Source organism: Peromyscus leucopus, chromosome 6 (assembly GCF_004664715.2).
Source record: "Peromyscus leucopus breed LL Stock chromosome 6, UCI_PerLeu_2.1, whole genome shotgun sequence".
NCBI lineage: Eukaryota > Metazoa > Chordata > Mammalia > Rodentia > Cricetidae > Peromyscus > Peromyscus leucopus.
Genome location: NC_051068.1, coordinates 108,213,095 through 108,239,615, shown reverse-complemented (window position 1 = coordinate 108,239,615; position 26,521 = coordinate 108,213,095). Strand labels below are relative to the sequence as shown.

Below are 26,521 nucleotides of genomic sequence, written 5' to 3'. Positions count from 1 at the left end.
GAAGAGACCATGCAGAAAGGACCTTGGTTCAAGAGGTGAGTGTCCCATGAGAAGAGACACCAGAGAAGGCACAGTTGAAAGGAGCCCACCTATGAGCCACAGAACAGCCCTCACCTCGTGTTCTAGCACTCTGACCTTGGACTTCCAGTCCCTAGAACTTCCAGAAAATTAATTTCTATTGGTGAAGGTGCTTTATATTACCATAGCAGCCTGAGTAATGCACCACGGATGGTGTTGAGTTGAGAATGTAAAGGTTGATGTAGGGGCTGGAGAGATGGCTCAGCAGTTAAGAGCACTCTACGCTCCTGCAGACAACCAAGGTTTGGGTCTCAGAACCTACACAGGGCTATTCACAGCCACCTATAACTCCAACTCCAGGGCATCTGATACCCTCTTCCAGTAGCAGTGGGCACAGCATGTACATGGTGCACATACAGATAAGCAAGGCACACACAGATACACAGAAATAAAAATAAATATTTTAAGTCAATGTATTTGATGATAAAGCACTTTAATACCTTTCACAATAGAAACAGTGAAATTAAAAATTCTAAATATTGATACAGGAAACCAATGCTTTTGTCCAGGAAAAAAATGAAAAGACATCAAATATATTAAACTGCATGTAAACGTTAAAAATTAAGACAGCAATTACTTTACGGAAAATGCATGTTCAGATTTTTTGAAAGATTTTTATTTTTTCTTCCTTTTTTTATTCTTGAGGTTTTAAAATTATCACATTTCCTTCCATTTCCTCCCTCTAACCCCTCCCATATGCTCCTCCTTGCTCTCTTTCAAAGCCATAGCCTCTATTTCACTGTTATTATATGCATATATGTATACATGCATATATGATGTGTAAGTATATAATACGTAAGTATGTATAAGCTATTCCTTAGTCAACCCATTCTCTCCTTTGGTGTATGATAATGACAGCTGCATACTGACTGTCAAACATTCAACACTGCTCCACTAATAGGCATTACTATCGCTGCAAGTACAGGACACTAGACTAACAGATGAAGGAAGTAGCTGGATAGCCAATCAGGGAAAGGTAAGGAAGTACAGCTCATTCACGATCCAGAGGATGCCCAGAGGCAAAGTTGCCAGACTCAAACCTACAGCGCATACTTGGATCAGTCTTGGTTTCAGAATTAATAGGTGTGCTAACACAAACACAAAGCAGTACTGGTTCCCAGCAAGGAAGTCTTACCCACGTGTACTTCAGGTTCCTCAGTAAAAACATGAGGGAAAAGAAGAACAACCTATAAATAATGCCCAAAGACTTGTCAGAATTCAAACGCTGTGACATTCAAAATATGATGATTATTAAGGAATTCTTTTTAGGTCCAAATTGTGATCAGAAAGTCAACTTGCTAAGATATAGTTAGTATTTCTTCATGAAGTAATAGTTTAAATGCCATGGCCTTTAAAGATGCCCTAATTGCCCACTGTGCATTACTAAAAATTCTCCTGTAGGTAACCAGGAAAAAATAATCAGTGCAGTCAAATGAGAGTAGAATGAATGCCATGAGGGAACTTAGAATTCATGACAAGTCAGTATTTATATAGAATTTTTGCTGGGCAGGTGGTCAGAAATCACTGTGCTTGACAGTTGCAACTACCTACTAGGCACACAGATGCAGAGAGATGGCAAAACTCAAGGGAGGGCTTGCGTTTTGTAAAGAGGATGAGAACAGACTGTGTGCCAACACAGAATCAATGCAGGCCTGATGGACTTAAAATTGCTTATCCATGAAGAAGTAGAATGCAAATAATTGTCTGTTTCAGTCTTGATTTACTAAGGTAAGCCCAAGTGTAAAGAAGATAATGTCTATGATCAGGCAAAGTCTCCACTGCAGAGTAATCAGAAGGAGAGGCCAGCACCTATGTAGGGAAGGCACAAAACCAGTTGGACCAGTGACACTGCTGAGGAAATCTGACCTCTCCGGAGCATATCCCTTCACCCCCAAACAATGATACCTTCTGGGAATTACAGGGTCACCAGAGGTCCTGGGAAAACAACTCAGGGTGATAGCACCAAATGACATTGCCTTAAGATTCACTGCACTTCCCCAGACTGTCATATTTACCCACTAACAGCTTTTTTTTTTTTAAATAATATTCCAAATCTCTAGAGTCCCACCCAAACCGTGGCCTTCCAGGCTCTGTGCTCCTGGGCCCAGCTCTATTCTGCGGACACTCCAATGTCAGGGGGTTGATATTTGCTCATCTCAGTCACAGTAAACCAATTTGGAGCACCTTATGTACACAAGATAGCAAAGAAAGGTAGTCATGATGATAGGGGGGACTTGGAGAGTATTACACACAAAGCCCCCAAGTAATACTCAAAATCATTTCAGCAAATGGTTTCATGTATCTCTGCTTCTGTGCCCCCTACTCCTTCCTCATCGGGTCTCACATTCCTCTGCTTCATTTTCATAACTCTTTGTGGAATGCTGGGGACTAGTGTAAGGAACAGATGAGGGAAAGATTACAAGTTCTTCCCTTTGCATTTTGTACAACTAAAATTATTACTATAATAATAATCCCAACGTGTAATAGCATGACTTGAAATGGGAGACTTCCAATACTCATAAGGATTCTTTTCTTGGTTAAATTTTAGCCTGACCTCAGGCCTCAACCTTCATGGTCATTGTTACGGGCCTGCATCTCTGCTCTATCAAAGACCTTACAAAGTTATTTAAAGAGAATGCTCCCACTCTTAATGGCGGATTACTTTCAAGTCCAACTCCCCATCTCCCACCCGTAGTCCCAGTCACACTCGCCTGCCTTCGAGGGAAATTCTGTTATTTAATCAAGATACTCTCTGTACTTGTGTTTCCTCTTGGTAAACTCCTACCCACAGATGCGTCCCACCCTAGTTCATTGTCTGCTCCAAGCTATTTGGAGGGACTCCAGTCTGATGCTTTCTCCTGAGATGAGCAATTCTGAATGGACTTCACTGGCCACAGGGTGGCCAGATTACATTGGGCATATTGTGAGGATGTTTGCAGATGAGAATTGAACCAATGTCAGGGAATTTGAACCAATGATCTCAGTAAAGGAGACTCTCTTCCTTAAATGAGAAAGCATCAACCAAATCATGGAAAGCATGACGAGAACAAAAGGCAGATATAGGGGGAGCTCATTCATTTTCCCACCTCCCTGACTGAATATCATATTCTTTTCCCTGGGCCCTAGTCTGGAATTTCCACCATTAACTCCCGGGCCCTCAGGTCTTCAGACTCAATTACAGCAGTGATCAGCTAGCAGATGGTAGATCCTAGAACTTGGAAATGCCTAATAATCTCCTTTACTATTCCACTCCCTCTCTCTCTCCACCTTCCTTTCTCTTTCTCTCTCATCCTCCCTCCATCCCTCTCTCTCAGTCTCTCTCAGTCTCTCTCTCGTCTCTCTCTCTCTCTCTCTCTCTCTCTCTCTCTCTCTCTCTCTCTCTCTCTCCCCAATCTTCTTCATGCCCTCCAGCCTTTCTCTGTTTCTCTCTCAATGGACATAAGAAGGTATGGTAAATAAAGATCTAACCATCTTTAGATGCTACTGATCCTGTTTCTCTGGAAAACCCTGGTTAATACACCTGACTGCAATGTGTAGTACGATGGCATGGCTGTTGTGCTGGATCATTGTTAAAGAAAATCAGTTTGACAGCATTTAAAGTAATAAGAAGAGATTCTTATTTACACTGTCAGAACTGTGATTTTCTTCAACAGTAATCAAGTAAGGCAGCCAAGCCATCACAGTACACATTGCATTATTTCTTTTATTATACAAATATTTATTGAAACATAAAAGTCTGACAAGAATGTTGATAAGAGAAGTGGAAGGTAGAAGAATCTGGAAGATGACAACCAGGAAAGAAATAGAATAAAAATAATAAATGATAACATCACCTTCAATCAAGAGACCTTAACAACTGTTGGGGGAATCCCACATACACCAAGAACTCTAAAGCAGAGTAAAAATGATAAATCCCGAAGATATATGATAAAGAACTAAGAAAGTTTATGTGAGGGAGAAATTGTATGCAGAAGAAATCATGAAAAACGACTTTGAGACTAGAACTCTGGAAAATGGAAAGAGGGTGTTGGTCCTGGCATAACACTGGGCATGGGTGGCCATGTTCCATTTTAGGCATCTGAACTTACAGTACTCACAGGACACCAGATGGAGATGAGAGGCCAGCTTTCTCTGAGAAGCACAGAAGCCAGAGATAAGGCTGTGGCTGTCTTCTGTAGAGCAGTGATAGTGGAGTGAGTGTAGGCGAGATGATGATCAGGAGAAAACGTATATAGAAAAGACCGAACACCTGGGAATACAGGAAAGCGGGAAAGAGACCAGGAATGGTGATATCTATGTGTCATCTCAGTATTCAGGAAGCTGAGGTGCCAGAATCATAAGTTATAGGCCAGCCTGGGCTAAAGGGTGAGATTGTCTCAAAAACCGAAATACAACAGGTGAGAATACACTTGAGCTCTAGAGTGATTTCCTAACCTGTGAAGCCTCAGAGTTAATCCCCGGCACTACCACCACCACCCTCAAATCTAGAAAGAGAGACAGAGAGGGAAACAAACAATGCAAAGGGGCCCAAAACATAAGAAATAATCGACGCCAGTAAATGTGGGGGATGCTTTTGCCTTCCTGGGTTGCATTCTCCTTGAGCCAGCACAGACCACCTCACTGTCATGGCAGTGCCCCAGCAGGTGACTTGTGAGTGAGAGCTATACATCCAGAGCTACTGAAGAAGTCATTCTCTGTTAGGAGCACCATGAGTCTGAAGACTCCTTTGGCTGCTTTGGCCACCATGTGAGAGAAGGCTAAGGGAGCCGAGAGAAGGATTTTTAAACCATCTTGATTGAGGGTGTGGCCATGTCTGAAGTTCATATCCCCTTGACTCTTATCTGAATGGATGAATTCTCTTTTTGGCTAAAGAGAAGTTATCTTTTTTTCTTTTATTCTTCAAATAAGAGTTCTGATTGATACATAAAAGTCCCTTTGTTTGTTTGGTTGGTTGGTTGGTTGGTTGGTTTGCTTCAAGACAGATTCTCTCTCGCTGTAACTCAAGCTAACCTTAGAAATAACTATGAAGTCCTCAACAGCCTAAGTGCTGGGATTACAGGCATAAGTGACAATGCCCAGCCACTTCCTGTGGTGACAAAAAGACAAGCTCTCTTGTTCTTCAAAGCTTGTCTAACTCGTTCTTTGGCCAGCACACCTGTACTTGGCGATCTTGTCAAGTAGCACCCATTAAATAGGACAATAAGATCACCCCGCTTGTGCTCCTGAGGCCAGTCTCTTCACACCATACCAGAAGTGGAATGTCATCAGTCAAAGTCTCCCCAGAGACTGATTATGTCATAGATCAAAACTCTGAGGAGAACTGAGTGGCTCACATACTCAACAAGGACTTTACTATGGATGACTGCTGCACAGACTTGTGATCTCTCTATACTAGTGACTTAACACAGGCTGTGTTCTCTCTGTATTGGTGAATGTCACACAGGCAATATTCTCTCTGTACAGATATAGGAAGTGAGAGTAACATATAATGCTTGCCAACTTATTGGTTATCAAAATTAGAAAGAAGTACCAAGGCCAGTTCATTTTCCTGGATTATAAAGTAACTCAGTTATACAACCAGTAAATTCCATTACAAAGCCAGAGTGGGGACAAGGGCTTTGAGTCCAAGGTGGAAAGAACTCTTCTTTCTTTTTAATGACTTCTGAACCTTTCCCAGCTCTACCACTGACTGCTACAGCCATTGGTTTCTAGCAAAACTGAAGCTTCCTTCTAGAATCCACCATGCATGCAGCTGTGACCCAAGCCTCAGAAGCCATTCTTCCTAAATACCACATGACAGACAGCCTCCTGTTGTAAGCAGGGATGCCACACTGAGGCAGCTGCATAAAAACCTGCCTGCCACTTACCATGCCTCTGTTCATTCAATGTCTTTCTACTTCTTCCCTGTTCTCATTCAACGTATTCATTAACCAAACAGGGTATTTACACTTTCTCCAGATGGTGCAGATGCTGGAAACAAGTTACCACTCCCATCCTCAACAGACAGGAAACAGATATAAAATGGGTAAGCACAATAAAAGTATTGTGAGACAAAGGTTTTCATTCAAAGAAAAATCAACTGTAATTTCCTGACAAATCAATTTTCTGAACAACAATAATCATAGGCATTCTGAGAAACAAAAGCTATAAGCTCATTATCTACTAATAACAGAAAAAATATGGATGAAGAAATCATACTTTAGAAAGGTAAGCTGTCCACGATTGGTTTATGGGAGGTGAAGACCGAATTCAGGTGCATGTATTCTCATGTCTTTTCATTACTAATCCATTAGAGATTGACTGTTATGTCTTCATTAAACATGAAAAGTAACTCAAATAATAAACAGAAAATAGCCTAGATTCTGCAATGGAATGCATTTTATTGAGCCTATTGGTTCTTTGAGCCATAAAATTAAGTTACTCTAATGGGGGAGGGGATCCTAATGGGGGAGGGGAAGGAGAGAAAAAGAGAGGGAAGGGGAGGAGGAGGAGAGAGATCACTCAAATGCAATTCTACCACATCTTGCCCACCCCACCCTTCAAACAGGAAAACTGGTGTTCAAGAGGTTGAATTCAAGCAACAGAAACTAACATCTTATCCCAGTGCCACAAACACAGGTTCACCTTCCCGACACAGCTGGGAAGGGCCAGTCATGGTCACATGCCTTCAACAAGCTGTATGTGTGCCATCTGGATGCACTGATCCTCTACAGCTGTTTAAACCCAGGACATTTTTTTTCAGCTCCCAGAGCAGAGCCAGCAGATCAGTGGACCTGATCCGCCACTGTGGAACGTGACTGTGAGGCTAGGACAATGGCGGGCCACAGAGTAGACTGGAGAAGGAAAAAATGAAGAACTAAACTGATTTTCTAATGGGAAAGAAGCCACACAGATCCCTTGAGCTCATGTTACCTCAGTATTTACTAATACTAGCAGGAAGAAGACTATGCCTGGCACACAACAGTTCCTGGTAAACAAGTGACAAGTAAAATAAATGAGGAAATGAATGAATGACCTCTTGCTTGGTTTTGTAACCAAATGTAAAAGTACTTTAAGATCACAACAGTAGCCTATGCAAAATGACTGCAGAAAGTAAGATCTAGGTGAGAGTGATTCGTATGGGACACTGGCTTAGCTCCCCACCATTCAAATACAGAAATTTAAAGTGCTGGTTTGAATGTAACTATTGGGAGGTCTTCTAAACCCAGAAAACAAGGGAACATTTCACTAATTTATTTCCTTAAGGGTCACTGGCAGGTGTCACGGAGCAGGTAGTTTCACAGGCATGATGCTCCCAACAGGAACATTCATAGTGGGAGTGGCTGAAGAAATAGATGACCACCAGGTCCGTTTGCTGTAGTAATGGAACTACCTAACTCAGTTACCAGAAACACCAACGGTGTCCTTCACACTAGCTGTTCACTGTCTACGTTTTCAAAGGTTGCCATATTAACTGCCTCTTCAAAGTTGATGCAATCTTTTTTGACTTGGGTTTTATACACATTCTTATCACCATAAAAGAAAAGGTTTGAGCAAAGAACACTCTGAGTGTAGAAGAATAGCCTCTAGGTGTAGGAGGCTAATGATGCCAACTGTTTCTCTGAAATTAATGTTTTCATTTTCATCTCATGTTTTCTTATGCTTCTTATGTAAGCCTGAATGGTGCACATGTATTCTGAACAACACACACCACTCACATACATACATACATACATACATACATACATACATACATACATACACACTCAAACATGTACTCACATACACACACAGACATACTGATACTTATAAATATAGATACATCATACATACACACTCTCTCTCTCTTTCTCTCTCTCTCTCTTACAATTCTTCCTAAAGAACAGATGAAAAGTTCCCCCCCAAATATATTATTTAAAAGATAAAAATGCCTTGCTTAATTATACACTGTTAAAAAAAAAAAGAAAGAATCCTTATGAAGCATTGTGTAGAAATAATATCGCTACTACAAGCCTGTAAAGGATACTTTAGAGGCAAAGTCCCCCAAATGTTAATGGTGTTTCTACATAGGTGCTAAAGCTATGAGTGATTTTTTTCTTTCTTCCTGTTTAGCTATCACAATTGTAAACTATGTACCTGTGTTTCTATTTGTTTAGAAAAATAAAAGTAAATCATTATTTTCCCTTTCATTTTACTCTCTTTTCCTAGGTTCTTAGACACATGAAGGATGAACTAGAAGTTGACTTTACAAAAGAAAAAATGGGAAATAAAAAGAATTTTAAAAGTTAAAGCTGCTTCTCCAAAGAGTTTTGCAAAGTTTCCAGACATTACCAACAGCAAATGGCATGGTTCCCACTCTGTATCCATGGCTCAAGGCCTTCTCGCCATGAAGAGCCTGGTATAGTGTCAAAACGGAGCCCTGGGTTCTTGCTCTCAAGCCTGACCTGTCCCGATGGCAGGGCCCCCCTACTTTGTGTCACTATGAGGGAGCCCCATGGACTGTTTCTGTTGTCTAAGTTCAAAGGGCCGTGTTTGCCTCACTGCTTAATCTCTCTGTAAATGAAGTATGTTCTGGAAACATCTTCGGTCACCTTCACAGCCCCCACCTCTGCATACGAGGACTGTGTTTGCCCATCGCAGGCACACTGGGTTCTCAAAGCGTAGCCCCGTGGTTGCTAGATCCCTGCCAGAGAATACACATGGTCAGCATGAGTCTCATCATGTTACTACTTCTCCTTTCCACTGTCACTCATTTGTGAATGAACAGGGATGCATGGCTCGTGTCACGACAGACTGAAGACAGCAGCAGATGTGAAAATCCAGGGACCTTTTGTTAAAGCAGCACTGGAAAACCTAAAAGCGGTAGGGGGGTTTCTTTTCATTTAAAAATACACACAAGCTGGAGACATGGCTTCTGGGTAAAGAGCATGAGTGACTAAAAGCAGGCACTGCTCTTGCAGAGAACCTGAGTTTGGTTCTCAACATCTGCTTCAGATGGCTCACAACAGCCCATTACTCCAGCTCCAGGGAGACTCAAAGTTTTTGACCTTCACAGTACCAACACTCAAATGCATATGTCCACACACAGACCCACCCACAGATGTACATGTGACTAAAAATAATAAATCTTTCAAACTTAACACATCAGTGTGCGATGGTTTATTATTGTTATCATTCATAAATTGAGTAAATATTTTTTTTTAATTTTCTCTTTTTTCCTTGACACTGGGTCTCATGTGGCTGAGAATGAACTTAAAGCAATCCTCCTGCTTCCACCTGCAGAGTGCAGAGAACACAGGCATGAGCCACCAGGCCCAGTTTTATTCAGTACTGGGGATTAAACCCAGGGTTTTGTGTTTACTAGGCAAGCATTCTACCAACTGAGTTTCCATAGCCTTTTACAACTTTTGAATGCTAATGTCTATATTCCTAATATTAAGAGACACGTGACATAAGCTAAGACTTTTTTATGTCCCCTATGTAAGAGTGCGGGGCAGTTTGGGAATTAAAATATTTGAGAACCTAGTGTATAAGAATAAGACACAGGATCGTTGGCATGGGAGATGTTTCAGTTTGGGTTACTACTGCTATGATGAAACAACATGACAAAAAGCAAATTGGGGAAGAAAGGGTTTATTTGGCCTATGAGTCTGTATCCATAGTCCATCACTGAAAGCAGTCAGAACAGGAACTCAAACAGAGCAGGAACCTGGAGGCAGGAGGTAATGCAGAGGCCATGGAGGAGTGCTGCTTTCTGGCTTGCTCCCCATAGCTTGCCCAGTCCACTTTCTTATAGAACCCAGGACCACCAACCCAGAAATAACACACAATGGGCTGGGCCCTCCCACATCAACCACTAATTAAGAAAATGCTTACAGGCTTGCCTACAGCTTAATCTTAAGGAGGCATTTCCTCAACTGAGGCACCCTCCTCTCGGATAACTCTAGTTCATATCAAATTGGCATGAAATTACCCAGCATAGGGGAGGTCACACCAAGCTTTAGATACTACTGTCTTAGTCACTGTTCTATTGCTATAAAGCAACATCAGGACAAAGACAACTCTTATAAAAACAAAGTATTTTATTGGGGACTTGCTTGCAGTTTCATAGATTTAGTCCATTATCATCATGGCAGGGAGCAGGGTAGCAGGCATGGCAGATATGGTGCTGGAGAAGGAGTTGAGAGCTACATTCTGTTCCGTAGGCAGAGAGACATAGACTGGCCATGGCATGGACTTTTGAAACCTCGAAGTCCACCCCTAGTGACACTCTTCCTCCAATAAGGCCACACCTACTCCAACAAGGCCATACTTCTTAATCTTCCTAGTCCCTTCAAATAGTGCCACTACTGGTGACTAATCACTCAAATATATGTGCCTATGAGGGCCATTCTTATTCAAACCACCACAACTGTGTAGCAGAGGACTCAGGAGTTCCTAGTGTAACCTTGTGTACCCCTCATCCTATTTGTCCTACGGTGCCACAAGACTGTTTCTATTAGAAGCATCACTAGTACCGCCTCCTCTAACTCATTCTCTCCCAACACATACACACATACAACAGCAAAAACAAGTTCTCAAAGCTGTATTTTCCCGTGTCTGAACACTGAACACTGAACCTCAATTTTCTATCTCTCATAGTCCTTTCCCTTTTCTGAGGGCTACCTCTTTCAAAATCCACAATCCTCTATACTCCAATAAACCTGGTATTTTTCCTTCAGTGTGACTTCATACCCCCATGACCAATAGTTTTGATATTCTTTTTTTGTTGTTGTTTTGTTTCTTGTTTTTTGTTTTTGTTTTTGTTTTTGTTCTCCTTGTTTGTTTTTGTTTTTCGAGGCAGGGTTTCTCTGTGTAGTTTTTGGTGCTTGTCCTGGATCTTGCTCTGTAGACCAGGCTGGCCTCTAACTCACAGAGATCCGCCTGCCTCTGCCTCACAAGTGCTGGGATTAAAGGTGTGTGCCACTGCCACCTGGCCCATAATTATGATAGCCTTTCTCAAGCTATCCAACTGCTTTCTGTTCTGCAAAGGCCCCTTTGAAACCCACCTTCAGGGCTTGACATTGTCGTGTTAATCCCTTCCTCTCCAGAACCTCATGTTACTTATTTATTTAGCACTTATTACAGTTTCCTTATAGTATTATCTATTCACAAAAATACATATGTTATTCATCAGACCACAGACATCTAGAGAGGATGTATTTCTTGCATATTATGTTTCTTCAACCCCTGCCAAGGCCCTGGACATGAAGGAGGTACATGAAGGGAGATTTAAAACTAGCACATACATCTGAACAGAAATGTGGGCCAAGAGTCCTTTACCAGGACCTCCAAGGAGATCATTTTTAAAAGCACAAGTTTTATACTCATTCTACATGAATTTCCCAGGATCAGTTTGATGATTCTCAAATAAACTGACACCAGTGTTTCTAAAAAAACATAGCTATGAAATATGGAGAAAAGTATCTACATCTAAATAAGAGAAAAGAATCTTGGAGACTTCAGAAATTAAATATAATGGTACCTCATTATGTCTTTCTACTCAGACAATGTATTGTTGAAATTTTAACATGCGTTCCTTTCACATTACTTTTAAAATTCATTTGCATGAGAAACAAAGAATTACTGATTTGTTTTCAATTAAATAAACCATTTAGGTTGACTGGACTAATTTAGAAAGTTGTGATGGAACCAATTTCTTAAAGTTAATGTCAAGTTGGCAGTAGTGGTGTGTACCTATAATCCTCCGCCAGGATGCTGAGGCAGCCAGCCCGGGTTACATGGTAACATGGCTAGACCATGCCTCAAGAAAGAAAAACAAGTTATTTATCTCTTCACTCAACAAACATTTCCTAACCAGCAGCCATGGGATAAACATATGGCTGTACCATTGCTGGGATATTGAAGGTAACTCAGTGTCTGTCTCTCATGTCACAGACCTTACAAGCTCTTGGGGTCTCAGCTAAAACATCACTGTAGCGTGGTCTGCCAAGTGCTGGGTAACCTCTCCTAAAAGCAATGAGATTGCCAAAGGCTTCTTAAAAGAAGTAATATCCAAAACGTCATTGGAAGGGAAAAGTAGAGATATGTTTAAAGAAATGTGATTGTGAGGGCCACACCTACCTGCAGGGTCACACCAACCAAGCAAGAAGTTTGCAAATGGTTTAAACTGTACCGAGAAGTCATTTGGAGCAAGCATATTCAGGTTTGTTCTTTATTAGAGCAAAACATTTGACCAAGATACAGAGGACAGAAGGGAAATGGGGACGTGATGGGTACGAGGGCATCACTCACAGAGGGGCCTACATCATGCTCTTCTCAGGACAACGTGCCTGGCCACATTATCTGGCTTCATCGACACTGCTATCCTGGTAAGTGGCTACATCTTTTTCCTCCATTACACACAGAGGACACTGGAGTTGACATCAAATAAAAGACATTTAGGTTGCTGTGATAGGACTCATGCACATTGTCAACGAGAGAGAGGAGAGAGAGAGAGAGAGAGAGAGAGAGAGAGAGAGAGAGAGAGAGAGAGAGAGAGAGAGAGAGAGAATGGTGGAAGAAGGAGAGGAGAGGCAGAGAGGGAGGATGAAAGATCCAGGTCTTGCTCTCAGTACAGTGCCTGTGAAGCCTGACACCAATGGGGAGAAAACAGGATTCTCCAGTTTCTGATGGTGAAGTGGGATTGGTGAATTCAATTTGGGGCAAGTGTAGACGTGTTGAGTTTAGTTAGGAATGGGGCAGAGTTACCCTTTATGTCCAAGGCTGAATCCAAGAGAAAAATCTATACCAAGGCAACCCAGGTAGAAAATACATACAAATACAGAGAGAGATAAGTGTGGAGATTGAAGTGATTGAGAGAGTGTGTGTGGACTTTGTCACTGGGCCTAAGGATTCCAAGGACCACAATATTGAAAGATGCAGGAAAAAGTCATAAAACATTAAAGAGAACCTAACAACAATGTAAGTAAGACATGGATGCAAACAAGGAAAGGGTGGGTTTCAGGAAGGTTATCATGGCATCATAAAAGTCTACAGAAAGGTAAGCCAGGAGACACATCCATTGTGTTTAACATATCAAGATCCAGGTGACCTTGCGGAGAATAATTTCACGGAAATGGTGGGAGACATCCGACCATAGTGTGGTAAGGAGTAGTTGGGAAGGAAATGGAGGAGGCACTCAAGCAATTCACGATCCGGTTATACACACACAAGGAGGCACCAAAACCAGGGAACACTCAGGGGACTCGGAGCAGAGCTGCCGAGCCAGCACAGCATCTGCTTCAGATCAACAAGGGAAAAGAACTGAGATTCAAAGTTGGAAGCCCCGTCTCCCCAGAGGACTGTGAGAACTTATGGGATGGTACCGAAGGAAGTACCAAGCACAATGCCTGGCACACAAGATGCACTCCACAAATATTAGCCATTGTTCCAATTAGAATAATAGGAATTCAATGCTTCCTGCCACAGTGAAGACACTGCCCACATGTACTTCAATGGCGTTCATCCCAAGATTAAGAAGTGTTTCTCACAATAATAGGAGCGCCTACAGTGGCACATGATGACAGAATTGTGAGAGCACAACTCTTGAAGAAAACCATATTCCACCATACCTCTGTACACAAACCAAATGATCTAGTACCAGTGATACCATGTAACTTTAACAGAAGAGTCTGTGTGCCATACAATAAATGATTAATTTATGTGGCACATGATCTGTTTCTCATCTCAAAATCAAACTACTGATTTTGATGTCCTCATCAGTCTGAAATAGTCTCTTTCCCTATCCTGGAAGAGCCATGTGTTTTTTCTCTTCCCAGTGAGACTAAAATGACTATTCTCTTATTTTTTTTTTCCAACTAATAAGGTTCAGCAAAACTAAGAAGGCCCTGGATTCTTTGGTGTGCAAAATCCATATCTAGGTTTATATAGATTTAGAAGTAGATCTAAGCTTAAAAAACCACAATCTAAACAATTTCTAGAAGCACAATATGGACCCCAAGCCACTCACATTTTAGTAATAATGTAAAGTTTATAAAGAAATAATAAAGCAGAGACAATTTCTAAACACATCCCAAGAAGTCCTCTGGGAGGGAAGGAACAATTCCAGAATCTATTCAAGTACTTTTTCTTTCATTCTGTTCTACATCTAAGGTTGACATCTTCAGGAACTTACCAGTGTTTGATGAAGGGAAGTAGAGGCAGAGTGCTAGCTAGAGCCTTTCTCAAAATGAAAATCACAGGAACCAAAGTCACCAAGCTGACATCCTTCTTTGTGAGCTCTTTATTTCACTAATCCTTGCTGCCTTTTCACAGCCACACCGCCCTCTGTAAACGGACTGATCCTAAAGTATTCGGGTCCCCAGCAAATAACAATTGTGTTACAGGTAATAAAATTATATCAACTAATGGCATTATAAAGACAATAGCTATGCATCAAGCACATGGTTTGAGGCAGGCCCATGCTGAGCATTTTCTAAGCATTTGTCTCTTTTACTATTCTTTGTAGGGTGTGGTACAAGGAACGGATTTTGATTTTATTATTAGTTCAGGTCCCACACTGGATACTTGAGTGTCTGAAATGTAGCAGATGCACTATAGCTGGTATTGTAACAAACCATCCTATGGGTGAGGCTCATCCATTTAGATCACAAAGGTAAAAACTGGGATTAAAGAACTTAGTTATTTGCCTCGGACTAATGCATTACTAAGTCAAGGAATCTAAATTTCAGCCTGACTCTAGATGCCACACTGTTAACCATTGTGTTACGTTGTCTAAAATGGTTAGAGATCTGAGGGACTCACCCACCCGAGTGATGACAAGCATGGATTACATTGAACTAGGCTCCCAGAACTAAGATTGCCTCCGGGGCTTTGTCTGAGCTCATGTATTTTAAGAGCTTTGTTTTTCTTTTTCCTCTCACTATTCACTTAGGCATGTATATATTTAAAAAAAACAAACAAACTTCTGAAGCAAAGATGTTAAATATTTGGATTAAAAAGACGTAACGCTACTTTTCGGGTTAGCGCCATTGATTCACCGACTTTTGTTTTTGTTCCCCTTAAACTTCAGTCCAAGAAAAACAACAGAGGATCTTTGGAAAGAGACAGAAACCAGATTAAACAAGGCTCCATTCTGAAGGTTTCTATGCTCTCCAGTCCCAGCATCACAAAGGTAACTCGATGATAGTTTCATTTCTTTATAAATCTCAAGATTCAGAAAACACACTTGGCTACAGAAACAGACAAGTGGGAAATAGTCCGAGGATAAATTGATTGGTGTCAGTTACAAACGAGACTCCACCATTAGGTGAGCTGAACATGGGAAGGTCTCTGACAATGGCATTGTCTACGATAGTCTAGGGTTCCCAGATTTTTTAAATAAATAAATTACCCAAAGATTAACTTTTCACACTTGGTAATATGTACATCCCTTCAGGAACACTGCTCTGCATACAATTAACTCACAAATTCCAGCAACCAGCCGCAGCGTTACCTTCCCTGGGGTCAGTTTTCTTTGCTGTATGAAGCACTTATCAATCCTTCTCTACTTCAGGCCTTATTTTCCATTCCTATTTATGTCCCCATTATTATGTTCTCAACAGGTAATTCCTGTTACCACCAAAACTAATTAATGATGTGGGATTCCAAAGCGTGTTAAATTTAAAGAAAGCACACTAAAACCGTAGTCATGGTTGAAAAGCAATGGGTTTCATAATGGGGAAATTACACCCCTGCCTGTCACTGTCCCTTATGATGGGAAGAACCAGGAAACACGAATACAGCATGAAGCATGGAAAGTCTACCTACCACAAACCTTTCATTCACCTACTCTACTTGCAACAGCCCAAGAGAAAGCACAGCTGGTCAAGGAGGGCTTCGTTCTCCCTGTCCTGATAACTAAGAACTTAGACTGTCCTCATGCCAATGCGCGTTATATTGGAGCTAGTGGTTCTGGGGACATGCTCTGGTCACCTGTTCTCCGTCCTTGCTGCAACTCATTCCCCAAGGCCTATGCACAGCCATGTCCCCTGGCAGGATGCAGTCAAGGACTGTATAAAGGAAGATGTCCACTTGCATTTGCCAGAAGGGGTTTGGGGCAGAACCATTCTACAATGTGCAGGTATTTCTTTCATATTCGAGAGTAGCTGTAGAAGAAGGAACAGCCACTGCTCAAAGTGTCGTCTCTGAGGGTGGAAAAAAAATCTTTAGAATTAATGGAAATTTCATCCCATGAAAGGGAATGGGTAACTCTCTGGGAAATCCAACATGTTAATAAAAGTATAGACAAAACTGGCATAAGTAGATGCTCCATGAATATGTATTTTTAAAACCAAAGCAGATAAGCGGAATTGACTGAGTTGTGACTCTTCCAAAGTCATTCCTAACTAAAAGGATACCTCCTTCTTCTATATCGGGAGTCCACGCCTTTAATCCCAGCACTCGGGAGGCAGAGGCAGGCGGATCTCTGTGAGTTCGAGGCCAGCCTGGGCTACCAAGTGAGCTCCAGGAAAGGCGCAAAGTTACACAGAGAAACCCTGTCTCGAAAAAACCAAAAAAAAAAAAAATCAGGAGTCCATGCTGTCTAGTAGACCGGGAGCCATGGGTGTGCGACCTTGTGATATGACTTGCATGCTCACTCTGGTGATTATTTAAGCACTGTGGCTTTCCTAGTTACACCATTTGTTTGCTTAGTGTGTGTGCACACAAGTTGAGGTCATCTGCTCTCAACCTAACCTTCCCATTTTTTCATTAGCAAACATGAAGAATAGCGAAGACACCGTCCTTTTCCACAGCCCCCAATGTATGTCTGGTATAAGCTGCAGTTTTTCTTTTCGTTAACACTCAGTGCATGCACATGCAAGCCATGACACTCCTGTGGAAATCAGAGGACAATTTGCAGGCATCAGTTCTCTCCTTCCACTCTGTGGGTCCTGAGGATCAGACTCAGGTCATTAGCCTTGGCAGCAAGTGCTGGGACCTGCTCACCCATCCATCTCCAGCCCAAGACCTGCAGCTTTGTCTCACCCTCTGACTTCACACCTTCCCATCTTCTTTTCTAATTGCATAAAAGGGGCTCTGAGGCATTGAGGAGACAGCTGTGCAGGACATAAGGACCTAAGTTTAATTCCAGAATTCATGTTTTTTAAAAAAGCCAGGCACAGTGGCACACTTATAATCACAGAGCTGAAGGATAAAGACAAACAAATCCATTGGCTGGTAGGCTAGCCAGTCTACCCTCCTTGGCAGGTTCCAGGCCAGTGAGAAGAGAACCTGTCTCAAAAATAAGATGGGGAGAAAACAACCTAAGGAATGACAGCTGAGGTTGTCCGTTGGCTGCTATGTGTGCGCACACATGCACATACACATATGTGCGCACACACAGGCACACACACATACACACACACATGTGCGCACACACAGGCACACACACACATGCACATACACACATGTGCACACACACAGGCACACACATCCACATACACACATGTGCACACACACAGGCACGCACACATGCACACAAACACAAGGGTTCTCTCTCTCTCTCTCTCTCTCTCTCTCTCTCTCTCTCTCTCTCTCTCTCTCTCTCTCAACAAGGACCAGTCATCTTTCCTGGGTCCTTTGTAGCCCTATGAGTGTCCCTTTCATGTGACTAAGCAATGGGGCCAGATAAGTAACCTATGGTTAGTAACTTCTGGCCACAGTTCAAAGTATGAGGTGATGGCTTATCTACCTACATAAAATGTTTTCTTAGACTATAACAAAAATATATGCACCACAGCAAAATGTGTAAGGTTGTCAGGGATCCCACCACTTATGACATTAGTCCAGGCATTTAGCCTCTCTGTGCCGTATTCTTCTGATATGTAAGATAAATCATGGTGCCCTTAATATAGGACTGTTTTGACAATAAGATGTAATATTATGAATAAAATAGTTAGAAGGGTTATATAGCATAATGAAATATTAGAAACCCCTACTATAATTACCTGCATGTTATACAAAAGGGTCCAGCCGGGCGGTGGTGGCGCACGCCTTTAATCCCAGCACTCGGGAGGCAGAGCCAGGCGGATCTCTGTGAGTTCGAGGCCAGCCTGGGCTACCAAGTGAGCTCCAGGAAAGGCGCACAACTACCCAGAGAAACCCTGTCTCGAAAAACCAAAAAAAAAAAAAAAAAAAAAAAAAGGGTCCACATGACTCATGGGGGAGTGGATACAGACATGTACTTGGGAGTTATATATGGAGAGAATGAAAAACATCCTCCTTCATAAGTGGATCCCACTCATACCTGGTGTCAAGGCAAAGGAAGCTCTTGACATCACAGTCAGCCGGGCGGTGGTGGCGCATGCCCTTAATCCCAGCACTCGGGAGGCAGAGCCAGGCGGATCTCTGTGAGTTCAAGGCCAGCCTGGGCTACCAAGTGAGTCCCAGGAAAGGTGCAAAGCTACACAGAGAAACCCTGTCTCAAAAAACAAAAAACAAAAAAACAAACAAACAAAAAAAAAAGACATCACAGTCAGATGAATGAGTCATACAGGTCCCCCTTTTCACCAAAGCCTGCAATCACAACAGGTCGTGCACTGTCACCTGCGTGAGGGATGGAGTGAGGCAGCAGGGAGTCCTCATCTAGGGGACTTAACAAGGAACCAGGCATCTCCTTACTACATCACACCCCTGGGGTCTCAGGAGAACCAGCAGGTTGGAAGGCATTCCTACCAGATGTATTCCTATCATACCCCCACACAAAAAGGCCAAAGAAGAAAAGAACATGTCCACCCATCGTTAATGCTTCCTAGAATGCCCCGCAACACTATGTCTATCATTGCCTTTACCTCAGGAAAAAATACACAACAGATGACAATTAGCAATACATACAATAATGATGCAATGTGACCAACACACCTTTTTTGTTATACACTGCTACCCTGGCCATCCATTAACATGAGTAAGGAATTATCTTTCCACTTCTAGAGACCCCTAGCTTCATAGGACCAGAGAGAACAAAAGGGAAAGACATAATCATTAAATGACCATTCCAGGCAAAAGACTGCAGAGGCAGAATAGGGACATAGTTCAGTGATAGCATGCTTATCAAATAAATAAATAGAGTTGAAGAAGATGCATACTTGGGGGGGGGGCTTTTGTATACTCTCTGGGAGGAGAGCCTTTATATTGCCTTCTGCTGTCTCCAGATTGAAATGGCTGTGACATTTTGTAAAACCCACTGCAGCTGCCTCCTCAATCCCCACCTTCACCCATTCCCTACATTCCATGCTCTCACACTAACTTTTGGAAATGCAGGTCCGATCCTGCCTCGTTTATGTTTGTATTCTCTAAACAGACATGTCATTCAAGCATGCATTACAATCATTTGTACAGGTGTTCTACCACTGCAATGAACTTTAAATATGAAAATCCAGATTTCTATCCATCTTAACAACCTTCACTCATTAATTCAAACAATTCTAATGAAATCAGGGCAAGGTGGAGCAACTCCTCTAATTTCAACTCTTGAAAGGGTGAGGCAGGAGCCTCAAGAGTTTGAGACTCCAGAATTCCAAACAAAATGTCTAATGCATACAGGGTATGAACCAGGTACTATATCAACCCCTGAAGGAATGAGCAGGTCATTCCCATCCACCTGTTTAAATCATTACTGGAGAGAAGCATTGGTGTGGGACACAGTCATGTAAACAGAAAAGTATGACAACACAAATAAAATTATATATACATTGTACTATGATTGCGAAGGTCTAGGAGTTAGACAGATCCCTGATAGGTTGACATATAGAAAGACAGGTCACAAATAGGTAATAAAAATGATGAAATTATAGTTTTTTCCTGATACTCCTGACCTGAGACAAAGGCCTGGTTGTTCAGGGCTCCCTGCCTGGGGACCAGTATGACAATACGTTGTGGTTTTATCCGATTCCCTGTCTTTGTTCAAAGTGACCAACCCCTAAATTAGGAGAGGACTACCCCTCAATGAACTTGAACTACCTCCCCTCAAAAACTTTAAGCTGCCCCCCTCAAAGAAAGGCCGGATTGGGGGCTCCCAAGTCCCCTCCCGCACTCCCCATCCCACCCCCAGCCCACCCCACTTGGCAGAGTGCCTTTCTCTCTGTGCGCCCCTTACTGTAGTGTGTGTGTTCCCTCAACCCTAAGCAAAGTCTTTCTCTACTGGCTGATTCTGCATGCTATGGCTGAGACTTTTCCATGCTGCTACCTGTTGTGCTCAAGATTTTTTTTCTGACTTTTAATTCTTTTAACTGTCAGAGAAAACAAACCCCATCAAGACCCCTAAGATGGTAGCAATTGCATCAACTAATGCAGAGCCACATAGGAGAAAGGAATTCCTCCTAAACCCTTGGCCAGAATGTGATGCCTAAACAGATACCTTAACCTAAGTGAGCATATATGGTACCAAAAGAGTGCTTGAAAGACATACAGAGACCCAACACAAAAAGGCTTTTCAGCCATCTTAAAGCACTGGAAGTTTAGGGACTATAAATAGCCAACCAATAGAACATTAACCTAGCTCCTAAGTGTCCCTGGGTTCCACTACCAGCACTTCAAAATAATAATAATGATAATAAAAATAACAATAATAATAATAATGTATTTATAGTTTATTTTAAAGGGATAGAATTGCTTAGAGGAGTGATATAATAAACTGTGTATTTAAAATGAGCACTGCCTGTTTGTGCGGGACCCAGGCAGGGGGATCAGGATCCGTCCCTGGTGCATGAGCAGGTTTTTGGGAATCCGGTGCCTGTGGTGTGATGGCCTGCACAGCCTTGGTGCAGTGGGAAGAGGCTTGGATCTACCTAGGCTCAGTGTGCCGGGCTCTGCTGACTCCCCATGGGAGACCTTGATTTGGAGGATGTGGGGATGTGGGGTGGCTTGGGAGGGAGGGCTGGGGGGTGGAAGTAGGGAGGAGGTGGGATCTGTGGGTGTTATGTAGAGTGAGTAGAAAATTTCTTTTTTTTTTTTTTTTTTTTTTTTTTCGAGACAGGGTTTCTCTGTGTAGCTTTGCGCCTTTCCTGGGACTCACTTGGTAGCCCAGGCTGGCCTCGAACTCACAGAGATCCACCTGGCTCTGTCTCCCGAGTGCTGGGATTAAAGGTGTGCGCCACCACCGCCCGGCGAAAATTTCTTAAGAAAAGTGGGAAAAAAAAGAAAGAAAGAAAAGTATTCTGAAATTGCAAAAATAAAATAAAATGAGCACTGTCGTTTATAGAAGTCAGTAGAGGTGTCTGTTGAACTCATGTATAGGTAACAGACAGTAGTAGCATAATAAAAATCTTGCAAGAATTCAGATAATAGAGAAATTGTGGATTACATGATTTTAGGGTAAGATTAACTAGGCTTTTCTAAGATGTTTATTTTGATTGGAGAACTCAAGGGAAAGCATGCATGTCTTTCTAGTTGGAGGTAGAAGGCTCCAGGAAAGATATTGCGTGAAGACACACAGAAATTCCCAGTTCAGTGGGTGCCATGTCTAGAGAGGAAGGTTGGAACAAGGGGAGCAGGACCTCAAAGGCCAGGCTCAGGATTTGAATTTCATTAGTGAAAAAGGGTTTATGGAGGGTTATTCAAAGAAAGAATGCCATGTTGCTTTAGGAAGATTGTTCATAAATTCAATCAGAAGGTTGTTTATAAATTCAAATAGTCTAAAAGACACCCTACCTAAGAATCAGCAACCTGATGATAACAGGAACGTGAGAGAGAAGTATCTGATACAGGAGACAGCTGGAAGATACACGGCAAAAGAGCTGGGGAACTGAAGCCCACGTGTCAGGGAGAGGGACAGTGTGGAACAAAGGTCACAGTGCCACCTACCATCTACTCCAGAACTTCAGGAATGTTTGGAAGTGTTCCTGGAGGTTAGCATGATGATCTAGAAAACGAGCTTTTCCCTTTTGTCCAGCTGTTTAACTAGTGTCCACATGAGAGAATGTGGCAATAAGGTTCCTGAGAAGAGGAAATAAAGGAAAAAGAAAGAAGGGAAAGAATGGAAACAAACAGAAGGGAGATCCATCATTCCTAGATAGTCTGACCTCAGGGCCTTTCTTGTGTATTATAAACATTTCCTGGGACAAATCAGTCTCTATGTCAGTCAAGGGACATTCCAGAGCCATTTGACTACCAAGGCCCTCTTTCTCCAAACAGTTTGGGTTGCTCTACCTAACTCTTTTTACCCTCAGTAGCCATTAAAAAGCAAAATGGTAAACTGAATTGTTTTACTGTCTTCACTGTGAATGCAAGTTGCTTCTGTTTCTCAAAGCAGCAAAGTAATGGTACCTGTGATTACCCCACACACACGCGCCCCCCAAAAAAATTCCAAGTTCATCAAACAAACCTGCCACGTCCAATAGTCCATTACCTGAGAGAAGCTGATTCAACTGCTATCAAAGCTCTCACCCAAAAGTACAATTTTGTTGACAGACCTTGTAGAAGATGAAGTAAATTTTGGTCCCTGGAAAGCTTCTACATTCTCAGACTCTTTCAAAGTCAGATAATTAAATTTCTCGCAAGAGACTTCGCATTGTTCCACTCTGCGGTGGACAGGGAAGTGAAGTTTATTCTTTTGAGTATGAAGACATTAAAGGTCCTAAGTTTCATTTCGAATTTGATGGTTTTATGCTGGGGCACATCTGAGTGCCTTGGCAAGTCTAGCTATCAATTACCAGTGAATTAATGGATTCTTCTAGATAAGCATTGCCATCATTTCACCAGTGATTGCTGTTTTCATTGAGACTTCACAGAACTGCAAATAGATGTTTGTTAAGCCTGATTAGTGCGGGAGTTTTTCTTGGCTTCTCTCTGTTTCCAAGCTAATTATGGGCTTCTTCCTGTCTCTTTTTGATGCTCGTGATGAGAGTGCACATGCAAACTTGAGAAAGAGAATAAAGCCATCAACATATAATTTACCTCCTGAGACAGACACCCCACCAGCTTATAAACCGAGAATTGTATTACCAGTAAATTTAAGCAATTTTCCTAAAATGTTTAGGCATACCCTCTACTATCTTTGCAAGGGTAGCTTGGGGTCTTTGGCCCCTTCAAAATTCACCTCCAGACACTGCCAGATAAGGCTATCCTTTAAGTCAGCACAGTATGTGAGCTAGAGATACAGTTCAAGCCTCGTCCGTAAACTTCATTCCAAGCAAATGGCCACACCTACCTAGAAACTAGTCAGCTCAGCTATTTTTTTTTTTCCTTTAAAAGAAGACAGAGTAAGTAGCCCAGAAAATACCTACAATGGTATTTGCTTTATTTTCAAAATATGTCATTAAAATGTGTGGACATTTCAGTCTTTGCAACATGTGATTTTTCAAACATTGAATCAAATATAAAAACATGCAAGAAATGGAACTAGAGACTGTTTATATTTAAAAACTATGCACAAGGGCATCACAAAATCCTTCTAGATCAAAGAAAGACCAAGTTCATGACATCAGACACCGCTGCATCTTGAATTGCACACATTTTAACTGGTGAAAAGCATTACTAACAGAGACAAAATCACGGAGCTGGGTTATAGCCAGCAGCAGAGTGCTTGACTCGCATGCAAGACATAATATGTCTAATTCGAATCCCAAGGAAGGAAAGAAGAAGGGAGAGGGAGGGAGGGAGGGAGGGAGGGAGGGAGGGAGGAGCCAATCTAACTGTAGTACTGATGAATGTCAAGGAATTTATCTGAGTAAAATTTCCTTAGTTATAATCAAAAATCACACTTGTTGGAAAATGCCATGTTTCCAAAAGCAGAGTTTGTGGAACGTAGAATTTCCCCAAATATCTTAGCCATTAGAAGCTTTCCTAGCCAACCCACCACTGCCCCAAAGTGATAGAGGATATATGAACTGCTACATCTGCTCTTTAACATTGAGTCGGTAAGCAGGAACTGGAGAATGAAGCATTGATTTAACTGCCCCCTCCCGTGGTGGCTTGCAGTGCTGGGGAAGAGAACTCATAGCCCCAGCCCCAGCCCTGTGAACAAGTGTGACTTTTAATTACCCTCTAAAGTTCAAGCTTGCCCTCAAATCTAAGGCTGAGAAACGTGTTTTATTATTTTGAATGAATTCTAGAAATAAACCCTTTATATGGCATGTCGATGACTAGAGATTAACTCCAATCCCAGCCTGCCACCAACTGAATCACCAACCACTGTGTGATCTGAGTTTAAGGTGTCCTCAGTTTCCCCATCTGTACACTGTGCCATTTCAGCTGCAATAGCCTTAGGCAATATTCACAAAAGCGCTTTTCAAGTGGGAGTGGTCACTCACCCTGAAGCTGATAAGGACCGCATGTGACAGGTTCCTTCTGCTGACTGCGTAAGTTAAGTAAATGGCTCTTTCCGCAAGATTGAAAAGCACCATTCTTTTCTAAAACGCATGTCTTTGGGTGGCTTCCCTCCCTCAACTACTTCATAAACCTTTCTATTAATTTTTCTATAGACCAACAAGCCTCTGATGGCTCAGTTAATCATTCTGGCTGCCAGAGCCCTACAACTGATCCCTGAGTCCTGGTGGATCAACAGTGAGAATCAAGTGCCACTCATCAGTTACCACCTCAAACTTAAAAAACTTAGAAAATCCTTTTTCGGGCGCTTCTCCCTCCTAGAAAAGGCTGCTCTGGGGATGGAAATCTGTGGAAACCGTGGACCACCGGCCGCCCATTACCTGGTTGAAGTGCAGCTGCCCCAGCTCCAGCGCTCCCTGGTGGGGTGCAGCCCCCAGCCGCTCCAGCAGGCGCCCCAGCTGCTCCGCCGACAGACTCTGGTTGGCACCGAACACTCTTAACACGTCCTCACTGAAGGCGAGCTCCGGTCCCTCCGCGGGGTGTCCCAGGCCGGTGGCCGCCAGCAGCAGCAGCCCGGCCACTGCCCGGCCGGGAGTCATCGTGGAGCGCACAGCACCGGAGCCGGCGGATGCAGGGACCCGCGTGGGTGCCCTGATGTCAGTGCCCTTGGAGTGGGAGGGCCGACGGTCTCGCGTCACTGCCTGGCCCAGTTAGCAAGACACTCGGTGCCCCGGGTCCTCTGCAGCTCCAGACCTTCAGGGCATTGAAGAGCTAGCACAGCCAGGAGGCGATAGGCAGCGTGGCCCCTCCAGGCCTCCTGCGGAGCCTGAGATAAAAGGAACAAAGGGGGACAGAGATAAAGGCCACAGGGTCAGCAGCCTGCCGGGCCGGAGCACAGCGTGGCCAGAGTCTCGAACTCCAAGCCGGGCGTGGGGCCAGCTGCCCGGAGCTGGGTTTGCTGAGGCCCCAGGATTTGCTTACAGTGCGGTGACTCTCTGGCTTGTCCCGGATATAAAGCCCCGACCGCGCCACACTTCGGGGAACTAAATCCTCTCTGACTGTGCAACCCCAACTCCTCTTCCTGTCTTGAGGCTGTATTTTGGCGCGGCAGACGTGGAAGGGTAGGGACTGTTACCCACCCAGGGAGCTGCAGAGAAACTCGCCTTCAAGATCCCCGGGTTCTCATCTGGGCAGGACCCTCTACTGGCTGTGGATTTGGCAAGCTGATAGGAAGGAGACAGTAACCTCTCACCTCTCGGTCTATGTCGGTCTCTGAGGTTCAAAATATCTTTCTCTTTCTCTCTCTCTCTCTCTCTCTCTCTCTCTCTCTCTCTCTCTCTCTCTCTCTCTCTCTCTCTCTCTCTCTCTCTCTCCCTCGCTCTCTGTATCGCCCCTCTATCTCGGGGAAACTCTGGGATCCTGCCCTGCACCCTTTAGAGATAAGAGGGGGAGGGAGAGTGCTGTCCCCGCCTCTGTGGCACGTGGTGTCACACTCCCCTAGGCTGAGCTCCCAAGTGTGTCCACACTGCGGCGCAGAGCCCAGGCGCTTACCACTGGGTCTGCCAACCCAGCCGCTGGGGTGCCTGCTCCCTCCCTGGAGCCTGCCTCCAGGATGGGGTCCCTAGCCCCCTTTCTGGTGTCCGGTCCCACTTTTTTGTTACCTCCAAGGAATCAGCTTCCTGGAACGGAGTCTAGACCCCTTGCATTGTCTGAGAAATTAACAGGAATTGGCTTTTTGCCTCACTTCTTAAAATCAGAGGAGAAAGAGGAAACTAAATCAGTCGCATGTTGGTGGGCTAGCTGAGCCAGCACGGTCCTTGCGGTCCCTTCCTGACGCCGCTCGGGATATCCGCAGATCACAAGGAATGTTTATTTGTTCAGATGAAGGTTCAAGAAAAGCTGACTTGGGTGTGAGGTCAACAAGTTTGTGTAAAGTGAATGTGGTGTTTGGGGACAAAGGTGGTATCCGGTGGATGAAACGATCCAGAAATAAAGTGAAACCAGCTTGGCGGTCGGATGGCTAAAAAAGAATTCAAAGTGCTGTTCATGCCTCTCAGGGTGGGTGTTCTTACCCTCCAAAGAACAGCAAGTTCAAAAACAGACCCACAGCTAACCGAAGAACAAGGAGGTGGGAGGAAAAAGAAACTATTACTCATAA

At 43.2% G+C, this 26,521-nt stretch overlaps 1 protein-coding gene across 3 annotated transcripts in view; it reads right to left on the bottom strand.

Moving 5' to 3' along the window:
- Slc39a8 (solute carrier family 39 member 8) overlaps positions 1–25,824 on the bottom strand; it is a 61,719-nt gene extending 35,895 nt beyond the window's left edge. Inside the window, exons 1-2 of one of the 3 annotated variants that reach the window (XM_037207132.1) lie at positions 25,503–25,824; positions 24,744–25,189 (exon numbers count right to left, since the gene is read on the bottom strand). In XM_037207132.1, coding sequence (XP_037063027.1) covers positions 24,744–24,962 — 219 coding nt within the window. In that variant the 5' untranslated portion in view covers positions 24,963–25,189; positions 25,503–25,824. Of the gene's footprint in view, positions 1–24,743; positions 25,472–25,502 lie in introns of those variants that run through there. The other 2 variants (XM_028857430.2, XM_028857437.2) reach the window with 2 other exon arrangements.
- Positions 25,825–26,521: the final 697 nt, after the last annotated feature.